Source organism: Ailuropoda melanoleuca, chromosome 15, assembly GCF_002007445.2.
Source record: "Ailuropoda melanoleuca isolate Jingjing chromosome 15, ASM200744v2, whole genome shotgun sequence".
NCBI lineage: Eukaryota > Metazoa > Chordata > Mammalia > Carnivora > Ursidae > Ailuropoda > Ailuropoda melanoleuca.
In genome coordinates, this window is record NC_048232.1 from 34,304,397 (window position 1) to 34,329,352 (window position 24,956).

The 24,956-nt window shown below is 59.9% G+C and overlaps 3 protein-coding genes across 5 annotated transcripts; 2 read left to right on the top strand and 1 right to left on the bottom strand.

The window, feature by feature from the left end:
* Positions 1-3,572: 3,572 nt before the first annotated feature.
* NXPH4 (neurexophilin 4) lies at positions 3,573-12,732 on the top strand. The gene is made up of 2 exons (XM_034644278.1): positions 3,573-3,640; positions 11,166-12,732. Exons 1-2 carry the CDS (start codon positions 3,584-3,586, stop codon positions 12,018-12,020), a joined length of 912 nt encoding a protein of 303 aa, XP_034500169.1. The 5' UTR covers positions 3,573-3,583; the 3' UTR covers positions 12,021-12,732.
* A 2,581-nt stretch (positions 12,733-15,313) lies between these two features.
* SHMT2 (serine hydroxymethyltransferase 2) lies at positions 15,314-20,345 on the top strand. Of its 2 annotated transcripts, none has more exons than XM_002916005.4 (12): positions 15,314-15,469; positions 16,464-16,661; positions 17,172-17,251; positions 17,428-17,628; positions 17,912-17,993; positions 18,130-18,252; positions 18,380-18,519; positions 18,876-19,041; positions 19,229-19,328; positions 19,415-19,570; positions 19,655-19,762; positions 19,875-20,345. In XM_002916005.4, the coding sequence occupies exons 1-12, from the start codon at positions 15,437-15,439 to the stop codon at positions 20,000-20,002; spliced, it is 1,515 nt and encodes a 504-aa protein (XP_002916051.1). In that variant the 5' UTR covers positions 15,314-15,436; the 3' UTR covers positions 20,003-20,345. The 2 variants fall into 2 exon arrangements, with proteins under 2 accessions (XP_002916051.1, XP_034499934.1); XM_034644043.1 differs by having other exon boundaries at positions 19,655-19,746.
* A 161-nt stretch (positions 20,346-20,506) lies between these two features.
* On the bottom strand, positions 20,507-23,666 carry NDUFA4L2 (NDUFA4 mitochondrial complex associated like 2). 2 transcript variants are annotated; one of them, XM_002916006.4, is made up of 4 exons: positions 22,605-22,734; positions 22,204-22,292; positions 21,332-21,392; positions 20,509-21,230 (listed from the first exon to the last, which is right to left on the bottom strand). In XM_002916006.4, exons 1-4 carry the CDS (start codon positions 22,659-22,661, stop codon positions 21,174-21,176), a joined length of 264 nt encoding a protein of 87 aa, XP_002916052.1. In that variant the 5' UTR covers positions 22,662-22,734; the 3' UTR covers positions 20,509-21,173. The 2 variants fall into 2 exon arrangements, with proteins under 2 accessions (XP_034499935.1, XP_002916052.1); XM_034644044.1 differs by lacking the exon at positions 22,204-22,292 and having other exon boundaries at positions 20,507-21,230; positions 22,605-23,666.
* Between the last annotated feature and the right edge of the window lie 1,290 nt (positions 23,667-24,956).

A 24,956-nucleotide genomic window follows, 5' to 3' on the forward strand; every position in this document is an offset into this window, starting at 1 on the left:
CCCCCCCCGCCTCCCCCACCCTCCCCTGGGGATGAGGAGAAGGTGGGGCACACCCAGAAAGGGCAAGCGGGCAGCCCCGCTTTGGGGACATGAACGTTTTAATAATTTTTGCTGAATTCCTTTACAACTAAATAACACAGATATTGTTATAAATAAAATTGTAAAAAAATTAAAAAAGCCGCTTGTGTCTCCCTGTGAGTGTGACTCCGGCAGCTGGGCTGTGCTTGCCTGCTTCAGCCACCAGAGGGAGGCCTGCTCTGCGCTGGAGGCGGGCTGGAGCTTCTGGTCTTCAGCGCCCTTCTCCCTGCGCTCCCTCCCTCTCCATCTGGCTGCCCCGGGAAGGGGGTGGCACTGGACTTGAGGAGGAAGACCTGCTTCTCCTGGCTGTGTGACCTTGAGCCAGAGACTTTACCTTTCCGGATCTCGTATTTTCTCTGGCTCCAGAATGGTACCTCCAAAATCTGTTTCTCTGCATTCTCACTTATGGGACAGCACCACCAGCCCTCCCCAAAAACGATCTCCCACAGTGAGAAGTCCCACCACAAGAATTGAACACACTGGGGTTGTGAAGGGCTTTCTAATCAGTCCTTCAGGGTGTTCCCACACAGCTCTCTCTGCCTGAGTTTGCTCTTGAAGCGCTAACATCCTCGTGGAGACGAATTAATCAGATGCCAAGAGTAGAACTCTTGATTCAGGAGAATGGGGGTGCCCCTGGACTGAAGGAGAGCTGGGAAGACCAGTTTGCCAGGCCCCACTGGCTACCAACAGATCCAGCTCGCCAATCATTTTAGATATCCCAGGGATTGACAGGAAAGGACTACTACAATCAGAGGGGTCCCAGGTCTACCTCAACCATCACCCAGAGAGGGGAACCTCTTGTAGAAAGTCACACAGCTTTACACTGTCCAAGACTGAGAGAGAGAGCACCGCTCTCCCTTTAGCAGCAAACGTGAGCTGGGGGGGGGGGCATCTGCAAGCACTGGAAGAACTGTTACCCAGCTCCCAAACTACATTGCTTTCTGCCTCCCTCCCTGGTTGTCAACTTCCTCAGCTTATTCTTTTCTTGAGGAAGCTTTGGGTCTAGGCACCTCTAGAAACAAGAACCCCCCCCTTCCCTCTTAGCCTGGAGATCCCAACTCCAGCCTCAGCCGCCAAGCCAGTTCTGAGATCGTCCAGTGTCTGGGGCACCCCAGAGCCCCAGGGCAGAGCCACCCTGCTGGGGAAAAGCATCCTCGGCGATGGCTTAGGAAGGTTTGTGGCCTCATCTGTCCACCAGGTGGCGTAAGCACTCCTGCAGCTCTGCTCACCCTTAAGCCCAGCACAGCCCCCTCCCCAACACTAATTATGCACCTGCGGGGCGGACCCCAGCCTAGCCTCTCACTTCCTTCCCTCGGGCTATTCTGCCACACCCCCTCCACCCTCCGCCAGCCGGCTCCCCTCCCTCCCCCTGCGCCTGCCTGCTCCCCACCACCCCCAGCCCCACCCCCTCGCTCCCTCCCTCTGCCAGCCGTGCATCTGGCGCCCCCAGGGAGCCACTGATTCTCTGCCTGTCGCCTCAAGATCCTGGGCAGAGCGAGAGGGGCCCCCAGCTGCGGCTTGGAACACACACCCCTCCAGTCAGCTTCCTCCCTCTGCCCGTCATGCCCCGCCAGGAAAGGGTCTACCAGGAGGCAGTCCTCGAACTCCTCACCTGGCAAGGACAGCGGGCCTAAGACAGAGATGGAGAAGAGACAGGGGCTGAGGATGAAACAGACAGAATGAGAGACAGAGATACGGAGATGGAGAGATGCAAGGACAGAGGCAAAGACCCAGAGACGGGAGTGGTTTGTGCGCGTGTGTGTGTGTGTGTGTGTGTGTGTGTGTGTGTAGCTGGAGACAGAAGGAGGTGACCTAAGACTAGCAAAAGGAGAAGAGATGATGTGGGTCAGGACTCCAGAAGATCAAGACCCTAGTGATGGGCAGCTACCCTGGGTACCCTAGGCCTGGGTGTATCGACTGGCCCCGTCAACTACCTCACAGCAGCCCCCCTGCTTGGCCCCTGGGCTCAGGATTCTGGTTGGAGCCTTGGGGCGTTGGGCCTGGCCATTCCTGCCCCTTCCAGCCTCTCTCCTCTCTGCCCCATCTGCACCCAGGTTCCTGCCTCCTGGCTTCTGTCTGTCTCTCTGGGTGTCTCTGTGTCTGCCTCATCTTCTCAGCATCGCTGATCCTTTTCTGCTGTCACATCTTTGTATCTGAATATCTCTTTGTATGTGGCTGGGCTTGTCTTTTGGACTGCCAGGGCCCGCGTACACCTGTGTGTGTCCATCTCTGTCTGTGGATGTTTGCCTCTCTGCCAAGGCAAGGAAGGGGGTTGGGGTCTAACTACCTGGCTGGGTGTGCTCGTCTCTTGCTGCAAGTGTGCATTTGTCTCTCTGTCTGTGCGTGCTCCTGTGTATGTGTGTGTGTATGTGTAAACTGAATGTGTCCATCCGTGTGTGTCAGTGTGCCTCTAGGTGTGCACCTGCCTGCATGTGTGTGCTGGTCTCTGCATGAACATGTTTCACTCTGCCTGTGTGCTCCCCTCTGTGGTGTGGCCTGCCCCTGTGAATGCATCTGCGTGCATGCCTGGTGGGGTATGTTGGTGTCTCAGGATATGCGTCTGTCTCTCTATCTCTTTGCTTGTCTCCTTCTCTCACTGTCTAGGTGTCGGTCATACCACAACCTCAGCCACAGCCTCAGTGCATAGCAACAGCTGACAGCTGAAGACTCCCCGGGCAGGGAAGAGAGCGAGACTAGAAGGAGGAGGGAGCCGAGCGGATGAAGAAACAGCCAAGAGGATAGGGACGGAGACAAGGCTGGGGCTGGGGACAGAGACAAGGGCAGAGACAGAAAAGGAAAGGGACAAGGACCAAGAGGAGCTGATGGTGACAGACGGGACAGTGGAAGGGAAAGGATAGAGGCTGCACCAAGAGGCTGGGCAGGCTGCGCTGAGGGGACTTCCTGCCCCATCCCCCTGCAGGGACTCTCTGGGACGCGCGGGGGTCAGCGGTGGGGGGCGAGGGGCAACACTGGATGGCCGGTCCAGCAGAAGGGTCCGGAGCCCGCGGAGGTGCCTTGGGGGCCGGGGTGGGGGCGGCGGGCGCCGTTTGTCAGCCCTATTGACAGACTTGATGGGGTTTCCGTCCGTGATCAATGATTCTCATCTCCGGGCCGAATGAGCCGCGGGGCGCCCATCCATCCCCGTCAGCGCCGCGCGGCCGCAGCCGCCCGAGGCCCCGCCCGCCCTCACCTCGGCCCCTGCCCTGCTCCTGCCCCGGACCCACCTTAGCCTGGAGCCTAGAAAGGGCCCGGAGCGCCGAGGGACCCTGGTCTTGTGGGGCCGCTGAGCCTCGCCGGGCTCCTGCTCCGCCGTGCACCCCTTCGGGGACGGGGTCCCAGAGCCTCGAGCCCCATGCCCTGCCCCATTCCTCGTCGGTGCACAGACCTAGCCTCTCGGGTACACGACCCCTAGGCCCCGCAGCTCTCTGCGCTCCGCACCTGGGCCGGGGGCGTGTCCGGGGCGTGTCGGGGTGAAAGTCACCTTCGGTGCCCGCGGCCCGGGAAGATGAGGCTGCTCCCGGAATGGCTTCTCTTGCTCTTTGGTCCGTGGCTCCTGAGGAAGGTAAGTGCAAGCTGGGCTGGAGCGGGAGGGCCGGGGTCCGGGACGCAAAGGTCCCAGAGTGCTAGGGGCTCCGTGCGCCCGCCCCGCCCCCAGCGCGGAGCGTCCCAACTTTGCGCGGCGCTGGGGGCGCGGACAGACTCCCCGATCCAGGACAGGTGCTCTCCCAGCCCAAGTTGGCTGAGGGGTGGGGGTGGGTGCCGGGGTGGAGGCCCGACTTGGATCTGGCTCCCGGCTTGGCGGGGGAGGGGACGAATCCCGACCCGCGAGTGCGCCAGACTGAGCGGGAGTGCGAGACAGACAGACAAGCCAGCAGGGTGTCAGCCTTGCCGTCTTTCCGCGCCAACCTCGCTCGCCTTCCGAGCTGTCTGTCCTTCCACCCCTCCACCCCGCCTTCCCATCTCTCTTCTCCGCACTTGTCACAATGCCAGGTGGGCGCTGTGTTCCGAGCATACACGACCCGAACACAAGCGTGCACACAGATTCGGCCGAACTTGGCTAGATCTCCCATCACATTTCCCGCGGAGACACCTTCTCCCCTGCACAAACCTCACAGACACACCCCTCTCTCGCGCCCAGCTGATGAGAGTGGGGGCTGTCTGGAAGGGGAGTCTCTCTTCCTGTGCTCTCCTTGCTCCCGGATCCCACGGCTGCCTCTTTTCCCCCAGGCTCAGGGGCGAGGACCGAGGCTGAGGAGGCCCAGATTTGAGCTGCCTCCCTCCCAACTTGGAAGCTTCAACTCCTGAACACGGTGTGCTCCTATGTGCTGGTGTGGGGTGTGGGTCAGCATGTGCACCTGTGTGCACACATGTGTCTGGGGCACCCAGGCTTGGGTATCTAGTGCTGAGGTGCAGGGTGCATGTGTAAGCTAGTGTGGTGTGTGGCGTTGGCTTGGAAGGGGTGAGTGCAAGCGCCTGCTTCACAGAGCCCTGCTGTGTGACCCACGATGGGGGCCTAGGCCCTGGACCTCAGCGGCTCCTTTCATTGCCTCCTTGCCCCCTGCCTGTGACTCTTCTGTTTCCTGCTAACTGTGACTTACCTAGCTTGGGGGCAGGCAGGTAGCTTCCTAAACCCCTACTCCCTGCACCTCAGCCCCTAGCCCCTGCGGCATCTGGAAGGGGTGTAGTCCCCCTACCTTTCCCCTGCCAACACTTGGACCCCACCTGCTCATTGAAATGGAACTCAGCAACTCCAGCAGGGTAGGGGCTGCCCTAGTGAAGCTGGGGATTGAGTTTCCCGATTCTCCCAAATGTGCCTGGTGACCTTGAGGGGCTGGAATGTGGGAAGAGGGGCCCCCTCCACAAAACTGCTTCCACTGGCAGGAGCTCCCTTAGGACTCCCTGCCCAGCTCTGCCCTTCGCGTCCTGCAGGAAGGGGCTTGGGCCCCACAAGCCATCTGTATTGTGAAGGCCTGGGGGAGAGGAGGTAAGGATGCTACTCCCTTGCCCCTCCTTTATACTTCCTCCCCACTCTCCTCTCCACTCTCTCCATCAAATAAACTCCCCTGTGGACAGATCTGGTTTAATTTCCTTTGCCCCCTGAAGGGGAATGAAACATCTGGTGGAGACTTGAAGGCGAGTAAGGCTGAGGATGTGAGCGATGGGGATCTATCTGAGGGTGTGTGAGCTGCAGCTGTGGGTCTCTGTGTTGGAGTCAGTGGGCGAGAGTGTATCTGCCGATTAGTCCAGCTTGTGTGCAAGTGAGAATCAGTGTTGACGCGCGTGTAAGGACTGTGCGTGTGTGCATAGGTGTAATCGTACAGCAGAGTGTGTGTAGAGAAGTGTTTGTGTATCCAAGTACCTATCTGTGTGTGCTTGTGTGCACTTGGGAGTGCAGTGTGGGCACATGTGCGTGTCCCACGGTGGGTCTCCAAGTGCTTTTGTGTGCTGGGGCGCATGTGTTGCCTGTAGGTAAGTCTTCCGGGTTTGTGAGTGTCTGTGTGCTTGTGGTTTTGAGTGCCTTTGAGTGTGGGTTTGGGATTGTGTTCATGTATCTGAGTGTGGCTTATGTGAGTGTGCGCTCAGGGCTGTCTCAGTGCCAGGCCTGGTAGTATGTTGACATGGTAAGAGGCCGGTGAGGGACAATTTACAAGGTAGCTCTTTGGAAAACCCTCGTTGTCCAACGCTAACAACCCTGCCTCCCCCCACACACACCTGCCCCTCCTCCTGGGCCTGGGACTCCTGGCTTCTGCTGCCTATGGGGCTGTGGCCTCTTCACCAGACCTTCTTCAGGATCTTTCTGATAAGGTCTCTGACTCCTCTCCCACCCCTTGCCAAAGCAGCTGCCTACTGGGAGAAGCAGCAGGCGATCAATAGTCACTAATCACTAATCACTAATTACTAATTAGCTGGGGGAGGGCAGAATCGGGGCCCTGTGGGACCGTTCAGCTCTATCCAGCCTTATGAATGGATTAGGCCTAAGCGAGACTCTCAGAGCTGGTGGGCCCCAGACCTGCATCTAGCCACTTCCTCCTGCCTCGTACCCCTCTCCAGCCCCCCCTCCCGCTAATCTCTGGCTGGGCCACTTAGGCACGTGCAACCTGGGCTAGGGCCCAGAGCCCTGGTGGGGATTTGGGGGTAATCAGGGGCCGCAGCTGGGCCAGGGGCACAGGAGAAGGGGGCTGCTGTGACAGCTCCCTTGGGCCAGAGCCTGCATGTATGAGAGAGGTACCCGTGGGAAAGGAGAATTTAGCGGGTCATGGGTTGGGGTGGGGGATGAACTGGAGATCCAGGACTGGGTGACTGGGGAAGAGGTGAGGTAATTAGGAGACAGAAACAAGGTAATGAAGGGTCACTGGGGTCAGAGTCGAGGTCACTGGGAAGGGGAGAGATAAATGTTGAAAAAGACCAGGTAAGTGGAGGGGGCATCCCAGGGCTCAGAGATGAAGTCATTGTCAAGGAGATGGGGAACTTTGAACAGAGCCCTGCAACTCCACATGTGTGGGGTCTAGGAAGGGGACAGGGTAACAGAGAGAGGGCAGGGTCATGGGGCAGGGGTCCCAGGGCTCAAGCAAGGCCGGGCGCAGCGGGGAGTCGCAGGGGGTGGGAATGGGGAGCAGGGAGCGCTGCCTTGAGCGGTAGAAATTGGCGAGTCTCCCCCTCTCCCTCTCCTGCCCCTCCTCCACCTCCACCCCGCCCACTCCCCCTCCGGCTCCGGCTTCGGGAAATTACATCCCCGCTCCGCGGCTCCCCCCCACCACCACCGCGCCCCGGAGCCCGCGCCTTTATAGGCACATTTATTGCAATAATAAAGTGAGGCGCGGGGCGGGGGGCGGGGGGCGGCCGTTCCCGGGGGGACCGCGCCAGCTCTAGGAAGCAGGGAAATAAAATAAAATAAAATAAAATAAAAATTCAGATAACGGTGAGCCTTGCGCTGCAGGCCTCGAGCAGGCGGGCAGGCGGGGCTGAGGGGGAGGGGGTGCCTGGCCCAAGGGCAGAGCCCGCCCCACCAGCGGTCCCCGCCCCCTCACTCTATAGTGGGGTCTGGAACCTGCTTGGCCCCCTCCCATTGCCTAATCCTGCCCTTCTTCTGCCTTTTCCCCTGACTTGTCCCCATACCTGTCCTCAGCTCCTGTCTCTGTCCCTGTCTCCCATCTCCTTCCTTGTCCCCCATCGCCCATTCCAGTCCCCATTCACATTTGCCATCCCCATCTTCTGGGTCCCTGCAACCCTCAGCACCCCTGTTCCTGCCCAGTAACCACTCCCCATCCCCCATATCTGTTCCTGCCCCCATCTGCTCCCCATCCCCATCTTCCTGTTCCTATCCCACTCTCAGTCCTGCTTGCTGTCCCCAGTGCCCATCCCTCATCCACCATCCCTGTCCTCCTTCATCCCCATTTTGGTTCCCATTCCATTCTCCACCCCTTTTCATTCACCCACCTCCTACCCTACATCCCTACATACCCTATCTACATCCCTGTCTCTGCCCAGTGTCTGTCCACCATGTATGATCTCCTCTCCATCCCTGTTCCCATGCCTATCCCTGTTCCATTCTTATCTCTGCACCACATACCTGTGCCTGCTGAGTCCCAAACCCCAGTCCCCCTCTCTCTCCATCCCAGCCCTCACCCCAACCTCTCCTGTCCACCCGCCCCTGTCCTTACCCCCTTCTCTGTCCCTGTCTGTTCCACCCCGCCCAGTCTGCGGTGGCCCCCACCCCCACCCCTTGCTAGGTACAAGGGCTTAATACGCTATTCCCTGCCCTTCCCCAACCCAGGCCCGTAGCACTGTTCCTTCCCCAACCACAGGGTGCCATTCCCTTCCCCCGGTCCGGAATCCTGAGCGGCCCCACCTGACCCACGCAGCCGGAGAGAAGCCAGGGACTGGTCTGGAGGCCTGGGGGGAGGTGCGTCCTGCAATGCGGCTGGGGGTGCCGACAGCCTAAACCTCCCCCCTTTCCCCGCGGTCCCATCCCGAAAGAGCCCCCCACACACACACACAGTGGAGTTTGTTCGGCAGCAAGAGGCAGCCTCAACTCCCCTCCNCTGCCACCAAGCACCTCCGCCCCCTGCACCGACAGCCAGACTAGCCTCTCCCCTCGGCAAATGTCACCGCGCCCAATTAGCTTAATTAAACCAGCTCTGGAGCGAGGGGGACCCCTCCTCGGACAACACCCTGCTCCCACTCTCAGAGGGGGGGAGGGACAGCACCATGGATCTGGGGAAAGAGGGGCTCCTTTATCACCCTGCTTTCCCTCATTCCCACCGCACCCACAGATGGATACAGACAGCCTGAAGGATAGAGGGAAAGAAGCAAGAGAGATAGAAACAGGGAGAAAAACAGAATTACGGAAGGAGAAAATTCGAGACAGAATGAGGGACTGAGAGAAGAGTCGCAGAGAGAGATGAAAAAACAGTGAAAGAGGGAGCACGCGAGAGAGAGGGAGAGTGAGCGTGCAAGCGAGGAAGCCAGAGGGAGGATTTGATTTTATTTTATTCCGTGTTCCCATTTCTGGGTTCGTTTCCTCACAGACTCTTACCCCTCCCTGTCCGAGCTCCCCCCCAAGGTCGTTTTGGCCGCCCCCCCAACTCTTCCCTTTTATCTTGGCAGTCTCCTGCAGCGGGTGGGGGTGCGGGTGCCTAAAGCCCAGGGATTTGCTGGGATCAGAGAAGCGCAGACAGCAATTTGTCTGGGATCGCTGGGCTGTGGGGGCAGGGGGAGACCCCCAGCACCCCTCACCACCCGAACAAACCTCCTTCCCTCTCCCAGCCCCAGCCTGTGAGGAGTCTCTGGACTGAAGCAGCCCTTGACAAGTCCTGGGCTGGGTGCAGGACAACGAGTGCTGCGGGGGTGTACTGGGAGGGGGTGTCTCAGAGGCATTCGGGGTCATAAGAGCATGTGACTGGAGACTGACGGATGCCCCTGGAAAGGCAGTGTTGGGCCCAGAAGGGTGAGGAGCTGAGGAGTCAGAGTTCAAATGACTCCCCCTTTCTTTGACTTTCCCTGGAAGCTTTATGCACTCCCTTCCTCCAATGACCCACCTGAGGCTCAGGCCCTGCCCTCTCCAACCCCACCTCCTCGGAGGCCTGCCTTGCCCCCCAACCCCCTTTCCCCCCACAGTGGCCTGGGACCCTTCCCACCGTCGCTCTCAGGACTACCCTCCTGGTGTTAGCTGCCAGCTCAAGCTTGTCAGTCTGAGTCAATCACTCCTGCCGCCCCTGCCCCCCTCACCTGAGCTGGGAGGAGGGATGGACGGGAGGAGGAATGAGGGGGGCGATAAATATGTATGACGAGCGGGTGGCGGCAGCATTAATAACCCGGGATCGCAGCGCTGCGGGGATGGGGACCAGGCAGTGGAGATTCTAGCCGAGCAGCTTGACTCTGGCATTCCTGTCCCTTGTGCACTCACGGTGTGTACACAGGGTGTGTGCAAACACGGGGGGCACCCATGCTGCCAGGCCTCTTTACCTTCCCAAAGCTCAGCCTGTGGGCCAGTGCGGACCCCCAGGGACCGTTCAGGTACAACTCACACAAATGCAGCCCCCGGGGAACGGCCGCACTGGTGCTATCATTGTGCGTACGCTGACACACACCCTTGAGAAAGAGCTTGATACATGGACAGAGGATGACAGGAGCTCACACAGGAAAAGTAACACCTCCAGCGAACCAGACACAGCCAACCCAGGCATACACCTACACCAGTCACACAGACACAACCACCACAAACTGACAGCCTCCCTCAGATCCACACACCGACACACACAGCCAGCCCAGGCACATATACAACCCAGGCATATGCACATAGCCCCCCCAGACTGACACAACAGACAGCACCACAAGCCGACACACACACACACACAGGCTCCTCAGCCTCATACACACACACACACACACACACACACAACCACCATGCACAGCCACTCCAGGCAGACACACACACCCGTAACCACAGGTTGAGACACGCGTGTATGCGCACACACGCTCTCACACACACCATCTCTCCAGGTACACAGATACGTACACCCAACCCCAGGCTCCAGAAACACCACCACCACAGGCTGACACACACACTACTCCCTCCCCGCAGTGTGACCCTCCACAGCGAGGGCCACACTACGCGGCCACAGCTAACAGTCTGACTGACACACTCTGACACTCATGGCTCCTCTCCCTCCCGCTCCCCTCGCTGGAGCGGCATCTCCATATTTCTTCCTCTGGCTCTCACACGTCTCCTCCACTCCCGGCCACCCCCCACCCCACCCCACCCGCCCCGGATAATTGATGGCCCGGGCCTGGCCCCGCTGCTCCCGCCTCTCGATCCATCTTGTACTCGCGCCCGCGCTGTCTCCCAGATCGGCCGCCACCTGAGACAGGCGGAGACGGCTGAGGGCGGGCAGGGGCGGTCCTCCAGCCCCCTCCAAGCCCGGGGAAGGACCACTAGGCGGCCTCCCCCACAGTAGGAGTGCCGGAGGTGCAGCGGGCTGCCCACGTAGCCCCCAAGCCTCAACCCACAGCACCGAGACGGCGGGGCTCTTGGCTCAATGGGTTTCGCGGGCCCCTCCCCGCAAGGAAGTAGAGGCTGAGGCCTGGCTGGGGGCTTTAGTCTCCGCGGAGGTGTTGGGAGGTGTTCACTTCTGCCTTGATGTTGGATGTTGACAGCGGTCATGGCCTGGCCGGCCTGAGTCCAGCTCCTCCCTGGTCCACCATTACTGGGAACCAAGCAGGTTCCAGGCCAGGGGAGCCGCAGCCCCGGGCCAGAGCTCCACTCCCTATTCAGTCAAACCCGCAGGGGCTTTGGCTTTTTTTCCTTTCTCAGCTCGCACCGGAGTTCTCTGAGAACACAAGGATTCTCAGTGTCATTTCACAGGTGTAGAAACCGAGCACTGGTCAGTGACTTGGCCGAGAGCACAGAGGTCGAAAGGGCGCAGGCCCGCACCAGTATACGCTCCCGGAACCACTGCTGTGGATGCCCAGTTCCCTTTGGGCTCCTAGCGGCTGGGGAAAGGGGCGGGCCGGGTGCGGGGCGGTGGGGCCCTGGGATGGGCAGGCACAACCCCAGCGTCTCTCTCCGGCTCATTCTTCGTCCACAGGTCGTCAGTGCCCAGATACCAGCGTCCGGGAGGCCTCAGTACCTGGAGCTGCGCCCCGCCGCGGCCAGAGGGGGCGCCCCCGGCCAGCAGCTCCCGGTGCCGAGGTCTTCCCATGGCCTCGGCGCGGGCCGCGCCTGGAGCTGGGCCTGGCCGGCTAACCACACCGCGGCCCTGGCCCGGGCGGGGGCGCTGCCTGCGCCGCGCACCAAGAGGAAGCCGTCTATCAAAGCGGCCCGCGCCAAAAAGATCTTTGGCTGGGGGGACTTCTACTTCCGGGTACACACCCTCAAGTTCTCGCTGCTGGTGACCGGCAAGATCGTGGACCACGTGAACGGCACCTTCAGCGTGTACTTCCGCCACAACTCGTCTAGCCTGGGCAACCTCAGCGTCAGTATCGTGCCGCCCTCCAAGCGTGTCGAGTTCGGGGGCGTCTGGCTGCCGGGGCCGGCTCCCCACCCGCTGCAGTCTACGCTGGCCCTGGAAGGGGTGCTCCCTGGGCTGGGGCCCCCGCTGGGGATAGCGGCCGCGGGACCCGGGCTAGGAGGGACCCTCGGGGGCGCGCTGGCGGGCCCGTTCGGGGGCGCGCTGGGAGTGCCCGGGGCCAAAGAGTCTCGCGCTTTCAACTGCCACGTGGAGTATGAGAAGACAAACCGCGCGCGCAAGCACCGCCCGTGCCTGTACGACCCATCGCAGGTGTGCTTCACCGAGCACACGCAGAGCCAGGCCGCCTGGCTCTGCGCCAAGCCCTTCAAAGTCATCTGCATCTTCGTCTCCTTCCTCAGCTTTGACTACAAACTGGTGCAGAAGGTGTGCCCAGACTATAACTTCCAGAGTGAGCACCCTTACTTCGGGTAGCGCGCCTCGCCCTCGCCTGGGCCCTAAGCTTCCCGCCAAATCCCGGCCTCCCTAAGTGGGACCCCACCCTGTTCCCCGCAGCTCCAGTGGCCACGTGCACCCCTTCCATTCCGAGGGCGAAAGGAACAACCCTCCCGGGGACCATCAGCCATTAGCGGCGTAGGTCCACCCTTTCCCTTATGGGGAGTGCCCACGAGGCAGTGTGTGTGTGTGGGGGGGGTAGCCCCCTCCGCTAGCTCCCAAAGTGCAGAGGCCAGAGCGCACGCCTAGAATAGGCGGGGCTTGGCGGCGGTCCCAGCGTCCCTCACGTCTGCAGTGGGTCCCCCTCATGCTCCAGGCGCTGGGCTGGGCATTCCCTTTGTCCGCATCTTTAATGACGCCTGGCCTGGCACCCTCGTCGCACCCTTTCTTACCCCCAGGCGCTTGTCCTCCTGTTCCATCCTGTCCCCTCGTAAAGACTGTGAGGTCTATAAATTGCGGCCTATCCCCAACCCCTTCTGCCTGCCGGTATGCGTGTCCGCCTTTCCCCAAACCCTAATTAGGGTAGTGGGAGCAGAACTCCTGGGCCTAGGCGATCGACTGGGCCCCTGCCCTCTGCCCGCCTCCCTCCCATCCCTGCAGTCCTACTCCACCAGTCCCTTTCCGGCTGCTTCCTCTTGGTGATATTTTTTTCTAGCCAAAACAGACGGGAAAGGGAACAAAATAAAGTGAAATCCAGTACGTGTCTGTGTGAGAGACCGTTGTAGGGAAGAGGGGTTGTGGTGTGGGTTTAAGGGTGGCAGAAACGGGGCCAGGGCCTCCTCCCTCGGCGGCTCGTGGAAATTGAGGCAACTATTAACGGAGCTAGGACCTTGGAGGTCATCCAAGACCGATCAGAGAGAGAGCCGAGCGGAACCCTCACGGTAGGCGCTCTGGCCGAGGTGGGGATTTTCTTCCAGAGGCGGGCGACGTGAAGCTGCGGCAGATCGAGTGGGGAGGAGACCTGAAAGGGGTCTACCAGCGGACTGTTTGAGACAACTTGGAGGAGGAGGTAGAAGGCCCTGAAATGGGATGGAGTTGCAGGGACAGCGTAGGCAGAGCGCTGACAACCTGCTAAGCTCCGAGGGCTGGCGGGAGGCGGCAGGTGGGGGGGGAGGGGAACGGTGTTTGCGGCATCTGGAGGCATCGATCTTCCTTTTCCTGCCTAATTTCGTGGGCGCTGAGTTTGCAGACGGCTGAGAGAGGGAGGGAGGCCAGAGGCGAGGGGGTGGGGGAAGGGACGAGCGCGAGTTTGGAGAGCCGGGCCGCGTCGCCGCCGCTCGCCGCCTGCAAACAAGGCCCCCTTCAGCCAGCTGCCCACCCTCCCTACCCCCGCCTCCAGCTCCCTCCTGCCGCCGCCGCTGCTAATTTTATCCGCCCCCAACTCTGGCCCAGGCGTTAATTGGCTGCGGCTTCATTAGCAGTTCTCAAGCTCAGCCGCCCCCCTCCCCTGGGGACCCCTGACTGGGGCGAAGGAGGGGGTAGGGACAAGCTGAGGCACAGAAGGACACTTCGACACCTCCTCTTCTGCCTTCTTTCTGCTTGAGTCCTGGGCCAAGATACCGACTGGGAGAGTGCAGAACTCTCCAGAGAATTGCCCACTGGTTCCAGCAGGAAACTGAGTCAGAGGTGAGTCTGACCTAGACATCCCTGGGAGTGAGAAGTCCTTGAGGGGAAAAGAAATCATGGATGGATGGATGGATGGATGGATGGATGGATGGATGGATGGATAGATGAGTGGACGGGTGGATGGGTGGGTGGGTGTGTGGGTGGGTGGCTGAATAACAAGATCAAGCTGAAAGGAAGAGGGAGGTGAGAGGTGGTCCTTGGTCAGAGATTGGAGGAAGGAGAACCCTAACAGAGGGCCTATTGCTGGAAAGACCTGAGAACGCATGAGGCTTGAGTGGGAGGGAAGGAGGTTAGAGCTAAGCGGGCTTCTGAGGCCTGGTATGAGAGCCAAGTGGGAATGTTTGGAATTAGCAAGTTAGCCCACCTGGGCCTCAGTTTCCTCACTCATAAAGTAATAACAAAATAGCATGTCCTGGAGATTAAATGAGACTTTGCATGTGAACATGTTTTGTGATGGATTTTCCTTTTCCTCTTCCTTTGACTCACAGACTGCCTCCTCTACAGCCATCCCCTCCTCCTCCCCCACCCCTCCCCCCTGGGATATCTGGACCTCTGGGACCTGAGCTGCCCCTGCCCATAACCGCACTTGTTGCATTTTGTTACCTGTTCAACTCCTGATGTCCCAGAAGTCAGTGATCTGTTCTTATATCTCCAACGCTAGGCCATCTCTGGCACAGAGTAGGAGCTCAACATGTCTGTTGAATGAGTGAATGAATGAATGAATGAATGTGTAATTTTGCTAAGTAAGGCAACTGTTCTCAAAATCACTGCTTATTAGAATCACTGAGGAGAGGTTTCGCTGTCGCCATGAGTGGGCAAATGTCTACTCATTAAGATCCATTGACCTAGAACCTCTGAAGAGAAGCCTCACACTCATATATTACATTTCCCAGCCAATTATGATACTGAGGTTTGGGGACCTATTTCTAGAGGGGTCAGTGAGTCCCTCTCTCAAAGGATGAGTCCAGACGAAGTCAGGCTAAAAGGAAGATCCTGTCGGGGTCCAAGGATCTAGAGCCCCAGGGATATAAAGAGAGCTCACTGACTGCTGAAGCAGCAAGAGGTGAACAGGTGGCAAAATTCAACAAGTGCAACAACAGGAAGGGGGCAGCTCACGCAGGTCCCGAACGTAGCAGGAGAAGGAGATAACTTTGGAGGAAGCAGGTCAGGGGATAAGGGGAGGGTGGGTGATCCATCCCAGAGCATGTTTACATACAAAGTCTCACTTAATCCTCACTGCATGTTATTTTTGAATTACAAGTGAGGAAACTGAGGGCCAGAGAGGCTAATTTGCTAGTTTGACCCAGAGGTGGAACTTGAACTCAGGTCTCACCCTTCTAAGCCAGGGGGCTTTCCAGTGCACCAGGGCTCTCTAGCTCCAAGAGGAGTCTTTATATTTTCAAAGAGCCTAATAATGCTAGGTATTTAGTAGGCACCCAATAAAAGGCTGTTGTTTGGACAACAGGGAGAAAAAAAACCCCACTAAGCTTCAGAACAATGAGGAGGTGGTGCAGCACTGGATCTCTTTTCTTTCAAGCAAGAGGCTCTGACCAGGGTCTACAGAAGGGGAACTGAAGCGAAAGGGGGCGGGAAACTACAATTCCCAAGAGACCATAAAAGGGCCACCGCACGCATGCGTAGGTCCCTCCCCTTAATCCGGTGGTTTCTCGGGCCGTTCTCGCGCACGCGCTGTCGGATCAGTCTTCTTCCTACCCTTCGCTTCCCCCGGCCAGAGTTGGTGGCTGGACCTCCGGCGACCTTGGGTTGCAATGCTGCCCTTCTCTTTGCTCTGCGCGACTCGGGTAAGAATGGGTCTCCGGAGACTGGGTGACCAATAGAAAGTGAGCTCCTCTCCTACCTCAGTGCCCATTCACAAACTCTGGGGTTCTCCCGGCATTTCCACGCACGTGGTTCTGGTCCTCGGGGAGCGGACTTGCAACTAGGGAATCCTTGAGAACCCCCTGACCCCAGTGCCCTCGGAGCTCTTGGGGCCCCTCCCCATTCCGGCAGCCAGACGCCCCAGGGCCAGCGACCACCCATTTCACGTGGCATTAGGGGGAGAACTGCACCAAATGCCCCGTGGACCCTGTGAACGAGCGGGTTTCCTGGACTGGACCGGCGAGCCGAGTCTTTCCTGCCGCTCCGAGCCTGCAGATGATGCAACCCGGCCCCACTGCTTACATCAGGCGTCCCTCTGCTCTGTGGGCTGGACGGACATAGGAAGAGTGGGGGGCACAGAGGGCAGGATGTGGGTTTTGGCTTCCCTGCCAACAGGCTCCCCCCAGCACCACCATCTGCCTTTCTCCAGAGACTGTTAAAGGTCTCCTCTGCCACCTCCATTGCTGTGGAAACTACCTCTACAGCCTATTGCCTGAATCTTTGCCGGCTCAGCTTCCAACCCCCTGACTGCCGTGTTGGCCCTGCAGGAAGACCCTTTTGTTCCTGTGGGTTGGGGAGGTTCTGGAACCTCAGTGGACTGCCCCTGAGCTCCAGAGACATAGGCTTCTAGAGGACAAACTTTGCCCTGTGGCTTTGCAGAGTGGTTCATGGGTCAAGGTAGAGGGAATTCTGAGGTGAGGTAAATGGACCAAATCAGAACCACCCCCTGGACATTGATCTCAACCTTGGCTCTGGAGCTGGCATTTGAAGGCGGAGGTGGGGGTGGTGAGAATTGGAAAAGGCTGGCTGGTCCACTGGCTGCTAGGTTTGGAGCCAGAAAGCCTGATAAGCATGACTGAGGGTTGTTGGGGGACTATTTGGACGCTTTTTATTTGACTCTGGTTTTTCCTCTCCTAGCCTCTGCAGAGATGTGGTCAGCTGGTCAGGATGGCCATCCGGTGCCAGCACAGTGAGGTAGCCCAGACCCAGACTGGAGAAGCAACCAGGGGCTGGACAGGCCAGGAGAGTCTGTCAGACAGTGACCCTGAGATGTGGGAGCTGCTGCAGAGGGAGAAGGACAGGCAGTGTCGTGGCCTGGAGCTCATTGCCTCAGAGGTGAGGCTTGGGGAGAGGGGCCAGGCATGGGCCACAGTGGGTGCAGGAAGTAACAGGTCATCGTACTTCTGTTCCTCCAGCTTTCCCTTTCAGACTCAGGGCCTTCCTGCTGGGCCTTCTCTCCTTCTCTTCTTACTGTCCTCTGAAGAAAAGGCAGGGCCAGTCTGGATTATGGGATGGGGACATTAGAGAGCTTCCAAAGCTGTCCAGGGCCCGTGTAATCTAGTCTGGTCCCTTCCCCCTCCCAAGAGGAAAGAGGAGCCTGGAAGCACAGGTTTGAGTGGACAGCTGGCCTTGCTGGGGACACCTATCATGGCAGCTGTTTCTCAGGATGCTTCCTCTGGCCTTTCTTCGGGCCTGACAAGGAACGCTGAATGAACGAACAGCTTTCTGTAGAGCCCAGCTCCTCCCTGCAGCCTGGGGCTCTGGCAGGAAGCGGCTACGGGGGGCTCCAGGGAAAGGGGCTCAATACCTTCTGACATTAACCTCCCCACTCCCCCCTCACCCCAGAACTTCTGCAGCCGAGCTGCGCTGGAGGCCCTGGGGTCCTGTCTGAACAACAAGTACTCGGAGGGTTATCCTGGCAAGAGGTGAGGGCTGGGTACCAGAGGGCTGGAAGGCAGCCTCAGGGATGGTGCTCCCCTGGGGACACCTGCCTGTACCCTCCCAGTGTATAGAGGAGTGGCCTTCCCAGCCCTTTGCCGCTAGTTGCAGGGGATACTGGAACCCTTCTTGTGTGTCCTGAGGTACCCCCATCTCGTGGCAGATACTACGGAGGAGCGGAGGTAGTGGATGAAATTGAGCTGCTGTGTCAGCGCAGGGCCTTGGAGGCCTTTGACCTGGATCCCGCGCAGTGGGGAGTCAATGTGCAGCCATACTCGGGCTCTCCGGCTAATCTGGCCGCCTACACGGCCCTCCTGCAGCCCCATGACCGAATCATGGGGCTGGACTTGCCCGATGGGGGCCAGTGAGTATGGATGGGGTGGGTGTGGGTTTGGTGGGCAGGACGGGCATGGGAGAAGAGTTGTTACCGAACACCTCCGCGTGCCCTGCCCTGCCCTGCAAGGCAGTGGATGGGGACGAGAAGACCCCAGTCACCAGTGCTCACCATGGAGCGTGCCAGGCAGGGAGGGTCCTGCATTCTAGGAGCGGCGTTCCAGGGACCGCGGCCTTTGGCGCCAGGCAGGCAGGGTGTGGTGAAGTCTGGGACTCATTTCTGAAGCTCTCTCATGTCTCTCATCTGCTCCCAGTCTGACTCACGGCTACATGTCCGATGTCAAGCGGGTCTCAGCCACGTCCATCTTCTTTGAGTCCATGCCCTATAAGCTCAATGTGAGTGCTGGGGCCCTGGTGGCCCTCTCCTGGGGATGGTGCGGGGCTACAGTCCTGGGCAGCCTCCCGGGTCAAAGATGAGAATGAGCTGCCCTGCTGCCGTCTCAGGGCCTCAGCTTTTTGTTTGTCCACCCAGCCTAAAACCGGCCTCATCGACTATGACCAGCTGGCGCTGACTGCCCGGCTCTTCCGCCCGCGGCTCATTATTGCTGGTACCAGTGCCTACGCGCGCCTCATTGACTACGCCCGCATGAGAGAGGTGGGTGGAGGGCTGGCGTGCCGGCCACTTCCCAGGGGGTGGTGGGGAGATTTTGGAAGGGGGGGCAGCCTTGGAGAGGCCTGTGGGGGCCCTCCCCGGGCTAAGGCCTGTTTCTGTACCTGCCCAGGTGTGTGATGAGGTCAAGGCACACCTACTGGCAGACATGGCCCACATCAGTGGCCTGGTGGCTGCCAAGGTGATTCCCTCACCTTTCAAGCATGCGGATGTTGTCACCACCACCACTCACAAGACCCTTCGAGGGGCCAGGTCAGGCTCCCCTATGGTCAGGCCTTGTCTTTCTCTGCCTTCACGCCCTATTCCAGGGGCATTGTTGGGCAGCACCTGAGGGGGGTTTGTTCCCACCTGAAACCCTGAAGACTTCTGCCCCGTCTGTGATGACTCTCCTTTTGTCTTGCCCGTGGCGGCAGATCCCTGCTAGGGGGTTTAAGGGTGGGACCGAAGGGCTGCGCTCCTTGACCACTGGAGTCCTGCACGCCGGCCCAACTGAGGTAGACTCCTAGACTCCGAGAGCACAGGGGGCCTAGGCCAGCCAGCTTCCCCTACTTCCCGACCCCTCGTCCTTGCTTCTCAACTTAGATTCTGATCACCCACTTCCCACGTAGGTCTGGACTCATCTTCTACCGGAAGGGGATGCGGGCCGTGGACCCCAAGACTGGCCGGGAGATCCCGTACACATTTGAGGACCGAATCAACTTTGCTGTGTTCCCATCCCTACAGGGGGGGCCCCACAACCATGCCATTGCTGCCGTGGCTGTGGCCCTAAAGCAGGTTGGGGAGCCGACTCTTGTGGGGGGCATTGGCCTGGGGCCTGAGACCCTGCTCCTTGATGAGTGAATCGGAGCTGACAGAAGGGAAGTGTCTGGGTGGGGTCAAGGTTGGAGTCGGAACTCTGCTAGAGGGGGAAGGGCTGAAGGGGTGGCGCTTGGGGTCACAGGTGCTACTGTCTCATCTCCAGGCCTGCACCCCCGTGTTCCGGGAGTACGCCCTGCAGGTTCTGAAGAATGCTCGGGCCATGGCTGATGCCCTGCTAGAGCGAGGCTACTCGCTTGTGTCTGGTGAGCCGGGGGGTGGGTGAGAGCCTCTGTAGCCTCAGACAAAGGCCTAGCACTCACCCCTGCCTGCTGACTGTCCCTCCCCTCAGGTGGCACCGACAACCACCTAGTGCTCGTGGATCTGCGGCCCAAGGGCCTGGATGGAGCTCGGGCTGAGCGGGTGCTGGAACTGGTGTCCATCACAGCCAACAAGAACACCTGTCCTGGAGACCGAAGTGCCATCACACCTGGGGGCCTGCGGCTCGGTGAGACCTGGAGGGTCTGGGGAAGGAAGGATGGCTGCCAGGGGGGGCTCGGACTGTGCTAATCCTCTTCTGCCTCCCTCCCAGGGGCCCCAGCCCTGACCTCTCGACAGTTCCGTGAGGATGACTTCCGGAGAGTCGTGGACTTTATAGATGAAGGTGTCAGCATAGGCTTGGAGGTGAAGAGCAAGACTGGTGAGCGGGCCAGACCCCAGCTGAGCCAGACACTCGCCACCTGGCCCTCCCCCTGGCTGATGTGACTGCCTTCGCTAGAGTTCTGACTGCTTTTTTCCTCATCCCCCTCTAGCCAAACTCCAGGATTTCAAATCCTTCCTGCTCAAGGACCCAGAAACAAGTCATCGGCTGGCTGACCTCAGGCAACGGGTGGAGCAGTTTGCCAGGGCCTTCCCCATGCCTGGTTTTGATGAGCACTGAGGTTCCTTAGGAAATGAGGCCCACAGACGGAAGTTCCTCTTCTGTCTGCCAGGACCAACGGAGAGCAGCGACTGTCTTTCAGTTTTTTGCTGGAGGAGGGAAGGGCTCTCACTTAGGGAAAGACCAGCTATATCGTGGACTTTGTAGCTGAGAAGATTTCTTTTTGTAACTAGACTTAGGAGGAGGAGGGAGCCTGGAGCTTTCTGCCCTGAACCCTCCCATTATCTCAGTGTTACAGATTCCTCGATCTTACTTGAAGGGAGGGGAGTTGCCCTTGTGAGCCAGAGGAAGGGGTGGGTAGGCACCCACCTTTCTGTCTTTATCTAATAAAATGCTAACCTGCCTTGAGCTCTCCTTTTACTGTGGGAGGGGTCCCCTGGGCCAGGTGGTGACTTGTCTCCCTCCACGCCTACCTCCCTCCCCTCCCACCCCCCCAACCTCCGCCCCAGCCTCCTTTCTCTGTCTCTGATCAGAGCCGACACCAGACGTGATTAGCAGGCGCAGCAAATTCAATTTGTTAAATGAAATTGTATTTTGCCCACGGCTGCTTCTGTTTGATCCCAGGGGACTGAGGGGAGCCAGGGAGGGGCAGGATGGCAGGGGGAGGCCCAGGTGCAAGGCTGCCAAAGAGGATGCCTGTTGGCTCGGGAAGCCGTGGGCTTGGGCACAGGAAGGAGTTCGCCGTGTTTCCCCGGGCGAAGGTGCCTCACCCAGGGCCGGCTGGGCGGCAGGCGACGAGCCCCGTCGAGCCAGAGCAGCACCGCCCTGCGCTGGCGCCCAGAGCCTGGGCTAACGTGGGGCCCGCCACGTCACTTGGCACTGAGAGGCCTCCGCTTGCTCTTGGCTCACGTTGGCCACGCTCAACACGTAGCCTGAGCCACACCCTGCAAGGCCCGGGTAGAGGGGCTGGTTGGAGACTTTCTGGTCAACACACTGCCTGCCCTCCTGACTCCTCCCCCGCGTGGGACTCAAGCTGAGGGTCAGAGGTGCTTCCGCTGCGGGAGCAAGGGAAGGGGGTGGGGAGCCGTCTCCCCTCCTGTGGGAACCAAGCCTGTGTAAGCAGCAGCTGGACAGGGTGGCTAGAGTGGCGCACTGGGGGCAGGGGCAGAGAGTGGAAGAAATGAGTCGGCTGGCTGACAGCGGTTTACTTCTCGCTGGCACCCCAGCCAGCTCAGAAGTCCGGCCGGTCCTTCTTCAGCTTCTTATAGTCAGTGGAAACTGCAAGAAACTATGGGAGGGAAAGGGACGCTCAGTGCCCCAGACCTTCTTTTGTGGCCCGGGGGTGGGGAGGCTGGTCCTGGGACCAAGATGAACGGTTGGAGGAGGTACCTTGTATTGGTCATTGGGGCTCAGGCGGTTCCAGGGCTCTGGGTTGTTCTTTCTGTCCCAGCTACAGAGAGGGAGGGGGGGAAGGTGAGGGTTTCCTGGAAGCTAGGACCCTGGAGCCTAAAGTGACACACAGGGTCTCTGTCCCCCGCAGCACCTCCTTCCTATCCTGGGGGGAGCTGTTTCCCAGAGACTGACGGGTGGGGGCAAGTTAGCAGGTGCTGACAAGTGAAACAGGAGGGCTGTCACCACTGTCAGTATGGGGCCAGGTGACAGACTGACAACCCAGCCCAGGGCCTCCCGCCTGCTCCTCGCCACACCAAGTTCACCCCCCAGAGCAGAGCAGCGGGAATGAGGCAGAGATCCTGAGGGGCTGGGGTTTCAGTGATGTGCCTGCAATTCGGATAACGCCGGAGGTGCTCCCCGCGCGGCCGGAGAGCCCCCATTCCCAACGCCCGCCGCCCTCGGTGGGGCTGCGAGTCTCCGCGCCACGCTAGCCCCAAAGGCGCCCCTAGCAGCTCACCCGGCCACACCCCCAACACTCAGGCGGGGAGGTGGAGGTGCCCGAAGGCCGCGGGCCGGCCGAGCACGTCGCCATGGCAACCGAGCCGGGAGCGGTGCGGGTGCCGCAGCCCAAAGCGGGTTGAGTCTGGGGCCGCGAGGAGTGAGTGGTCGGTCGGACGGGTGGGAGGGAAGGCCGGGGCCACCCGGGTCAGGAGGGGGCTCCAGCCTGGAGTTGCCGTGCAGACGCAGGTGCGATGCCTGGGGACCCCTGCTAAGTCCACCCATCCGCACCGTTCCTGAGAGGCCCTTGCGTTCCTACCCTATCCTTGCCTCACCCAGGTCCCTGCTTGCGTCCCAGACCCGGCCTTTACCAGACGTCGGGACTGCGCAGGGCGAGTCTCAGCAAGTACAGCGCGGCGCTGCCCATCCCCAGGCCAATGAAGCCGATCATCGGGATGAGCTGTGAAGACGGAGGGCACTTTGNAACCCCCACCCCAACCCGGGTCTGGCACTCCCTCCCGTCTGGGAGAGAGGATCTGGAACCTCCCACGCTACATTTCCAGCCTTCGTCTCCCTCATCCCACAGCGAGCGGGTCCCAGGTGGATTCAAGGGACACGGGGCAGACTGCAGGGATAGACTGAGGACACGCTGGGGAAAGATTAGGAGCCTTGGGGGAACTGGGCAAGAGGCAGGGTACTGGGAGATTTGGGGGCCGCCAGGGAAGCGAGAGAATTAGGAGTTAGGTACAGTGGCTCTGGGGACCGAACTCACCGCGGGATGTCTCTTGATCCGCCTGTAGAAGCGGGCCCCGAGATTCGTTCCTGCCATAGCGCCTCTCCCCCGTCGGATGCTCCCCAGCGGCTCTGCTCCCCGGCTTCCCCTGGGGTCCCGCCCCTGACCGGGGAGGGGTCAGCCCAGCCCAGCCCAGCCCGGCCCAGCCCGGCCCACCGGGGCCGCTTCAGCAGGCTCACCCCACCCCCCTTCATCTCTTCCTCCCGCAGTTCCCAGCTCAGAGCTGGAGAAGTGTCGAGAAGCAGAGGGTTTTCTGCTCCTGCACTCCTCCCGATGGTCGCTCCCTGGTCCAGGGGACACCATCATACCTGGGGCTTTGAACTGGTCTGAGAGAGAGGCAACACAGGCTTTGACCAAGAGACTGATTGAGGGGGGGGATCCAGAGGTGGGAGGAGGAACTCACCACCAGACGGGTAGTCAGACAGAGAGACTTGCAAGCAAAGTGCAGGGGTGGAGTGTCCACGGGTGGGACCAGGAGGGACCGGGGACCAATGAGGGCATCTGAAGCAGTTCCCAGACACCCCTAGAGCTAACAGATCCCCAGGGAGCTGGCAGATTCCCAAAGGCCCCAGTTCTGTTTCCCTACACAGTGTAGTGGGAAGAGGAGGGGGACAGACAGACCCGCAGCACTAAAGCAGCCCCTGCTCCTCTAGTCCTGGGTAGTTCTCCAAGTTGTGTTGTGGTTGGCTTGGAATAGTGTTTGGAGGTCAGGGGAGCCGGGTGTATTTTAAACCTGGCTCAGGAGAGAATAAGTCAGTTGTCCAAGTTTGGGGTTTTGATAGACTTGCTTGCTCTGCCTACCTCCCATCGGGATGAAGTTGGAGCCACCCAAGGAGGGTCTCTATTTCTGGCTGTGATAGAGAGGAAGGGAACGGGTAAGGGAAGTAGTCAAGGAAAGACAGAAAAGACGGTGAAGGAGGAAAGAGAAAAAGACACACAGAGACAGACGTGTGGAGCAATTGCCTCCATTTCTGCAACTTAGAAGTCGGCTGTGCTGTTGGGGTGGGACAGCTTGCTGCCACCGTCTTTGAGGAATCGGGGTCCTAGGGACCCAGGAGCCTAGTCCTAACCACCTCTCCCCACTGCCATGCTAACTTCCACCTTCCCATCCTCCTCCCTCCCACCCTGCAGACGAATCCGCAGGGCTCCTCCCACTTCTCCGGTACAGAGCCCCGTGGTGGCATGGACAGGGGTAAGTTGTGGACACACCACTGGGCCTCCTGGGGGGGGGGTGGTATACAGGAAAGGAAGCTACTCTTCCTGGAGGCCCCCTCCCTCTCCCGGCGCTGATACCTCCCCCGCCCCCTGCGCTGACAAGCGCGGCTGTAATTAGGCTGCAGGGTCCCAGGCTCTCCGCCTCCCTCCGGCGGATAATGAGATAAAGTGTCAGAGACACGGCGAGAACAAAGAGACAGAGACTCGCTGCAATGGGGGGGGGGGCGGAGGAGGGGGACTGACGGGATGTCAGAACCTGGAGCAGCGCAGAGCCCGGCCCTCCCTGAGCACCCGCACCTCCGGGACCGGGCCAGGGAAAGGAATGTCCCGTCACTTGTGCCCCCCAGCCCGCCAGTCTCCGGGACTAAAAATCAATCCCGGAGCTCGAGCTCCAGGGGCTGCACATCTGGGCTGCACATCTGGCTCTGCATGGCACAGCTGGGGCGCCAGGACGCACACAGGGACGTCTGGCCCCCGTGCCGCGCACCTTTTCTTCTCGGGGCCTCGCCCAGGCTCTAGTACCATTTCTTGTGACTTTTGGTGACCAGGGTCTGGCGCTTTCCGAACTCACCGCCCCGCTCCTTTCCTAAAGCCACGGCTGTTCCTTCTGCCTTCGGCCTGCGGCCCCACTTTCCAAGCGCCTTATTACGTTATTGCTTCTGCTCTGACCTCTCCAGGGCTCCTTGACCCTGCACCCATTTCTGGTGCCAGTTCCTGACTCCTTGTCTGAGATCCTACTTCTAAGCCCCCACCCATCTCTGGATCATGATCTCTAGGGCCGAGCTGCGACACAGAACTCCGTGAGTTCCGGATCCCATCTCTCCCCACCTTCCCGCACTTTCCCATCAGAAAGACTCAGGCCACGCTGACCGAGACGCGTGAGGGACGGCAGAAGTCATCAGCTGCGGATTAGGCGTGGCCTGGGGCGTGCGGGGGTCCCGTGGGGACCAGATTCTGAACGCTAAATCGCACCGGGACGCTAATCCGCGGGCTGGCCGCGCGGCTCGTCAAAAGCAGCTGGGCTGGGCGGAGCGAGCTGGTTGCTGGGGTTGTGGGCGCGGGCGCCCCCTGGAGGTTGAGCTGCTCCCAAGCTCTTAGGGGAGATGCCTCGGGCGC

Excerpts from the sequence above, each read along its gene's own strand:
- NDUFA4L2 (XM_034644044.1), bottom strand. The coding sequence starts at position 22,819 with ATGAAGGGGGGTGGGGTGAGCCTGCTGAAGCGGCCCCGGTGGGCCGGG. Across the intron at positions 21,393-22,604 it reads GGATCAAGAGACATCCCGCG|CTGGGACAGAAAGAACAACC; the intron begins GTGAGTTCGGTC and ends CCCTCTCTGTAG. Across the intron at positions 21,231-21,331 it reads GCCCCAATGACCAATACAAG|TTTCTTGCAGTTTCCACTGA; the intron begins GTACCTCCTCCA and ends TCCCTCCCATAG.
- SHMT2 (XM_002916005.4), top strand. The coding sequence starts at position 15,437 with ATGCTGCCCTTCTCTTTGCTCTGCGCGACTCGG. Across the intron at positions 17,252-17,427 it reads GAGGGTTATCCTGGCAAGAG|ATACTACGGAGGAGCGGAGG; the intron begins GTGAGGGCTGGG and ends ATCTCGTGGCAG. Across the intron at positions 19,571-19,654 it reads ACCTGGGGGCCTGCGGCTCG|GGGCCCCAGCCCTGACCTCT; the intron begins GTGAGACCTGGA and ends CCTCCCTCCCAG.
- NXPH4 (XM_034644278.1), top strand. The coding sequence starts at position 3,584 with ATGAGGCTGCTCCCGGAATGGCTTCTCTTGCTCTTTGGTCCGTGGCTC. Across the intron at positions 3,641-11,165 it reads GTCCGTGGCTCCTGAGGAAG|GTCGTCAGTGCCCAGATACC; the intron begins GTAAGTGCAAGC and ends CTTCGTCCACAG.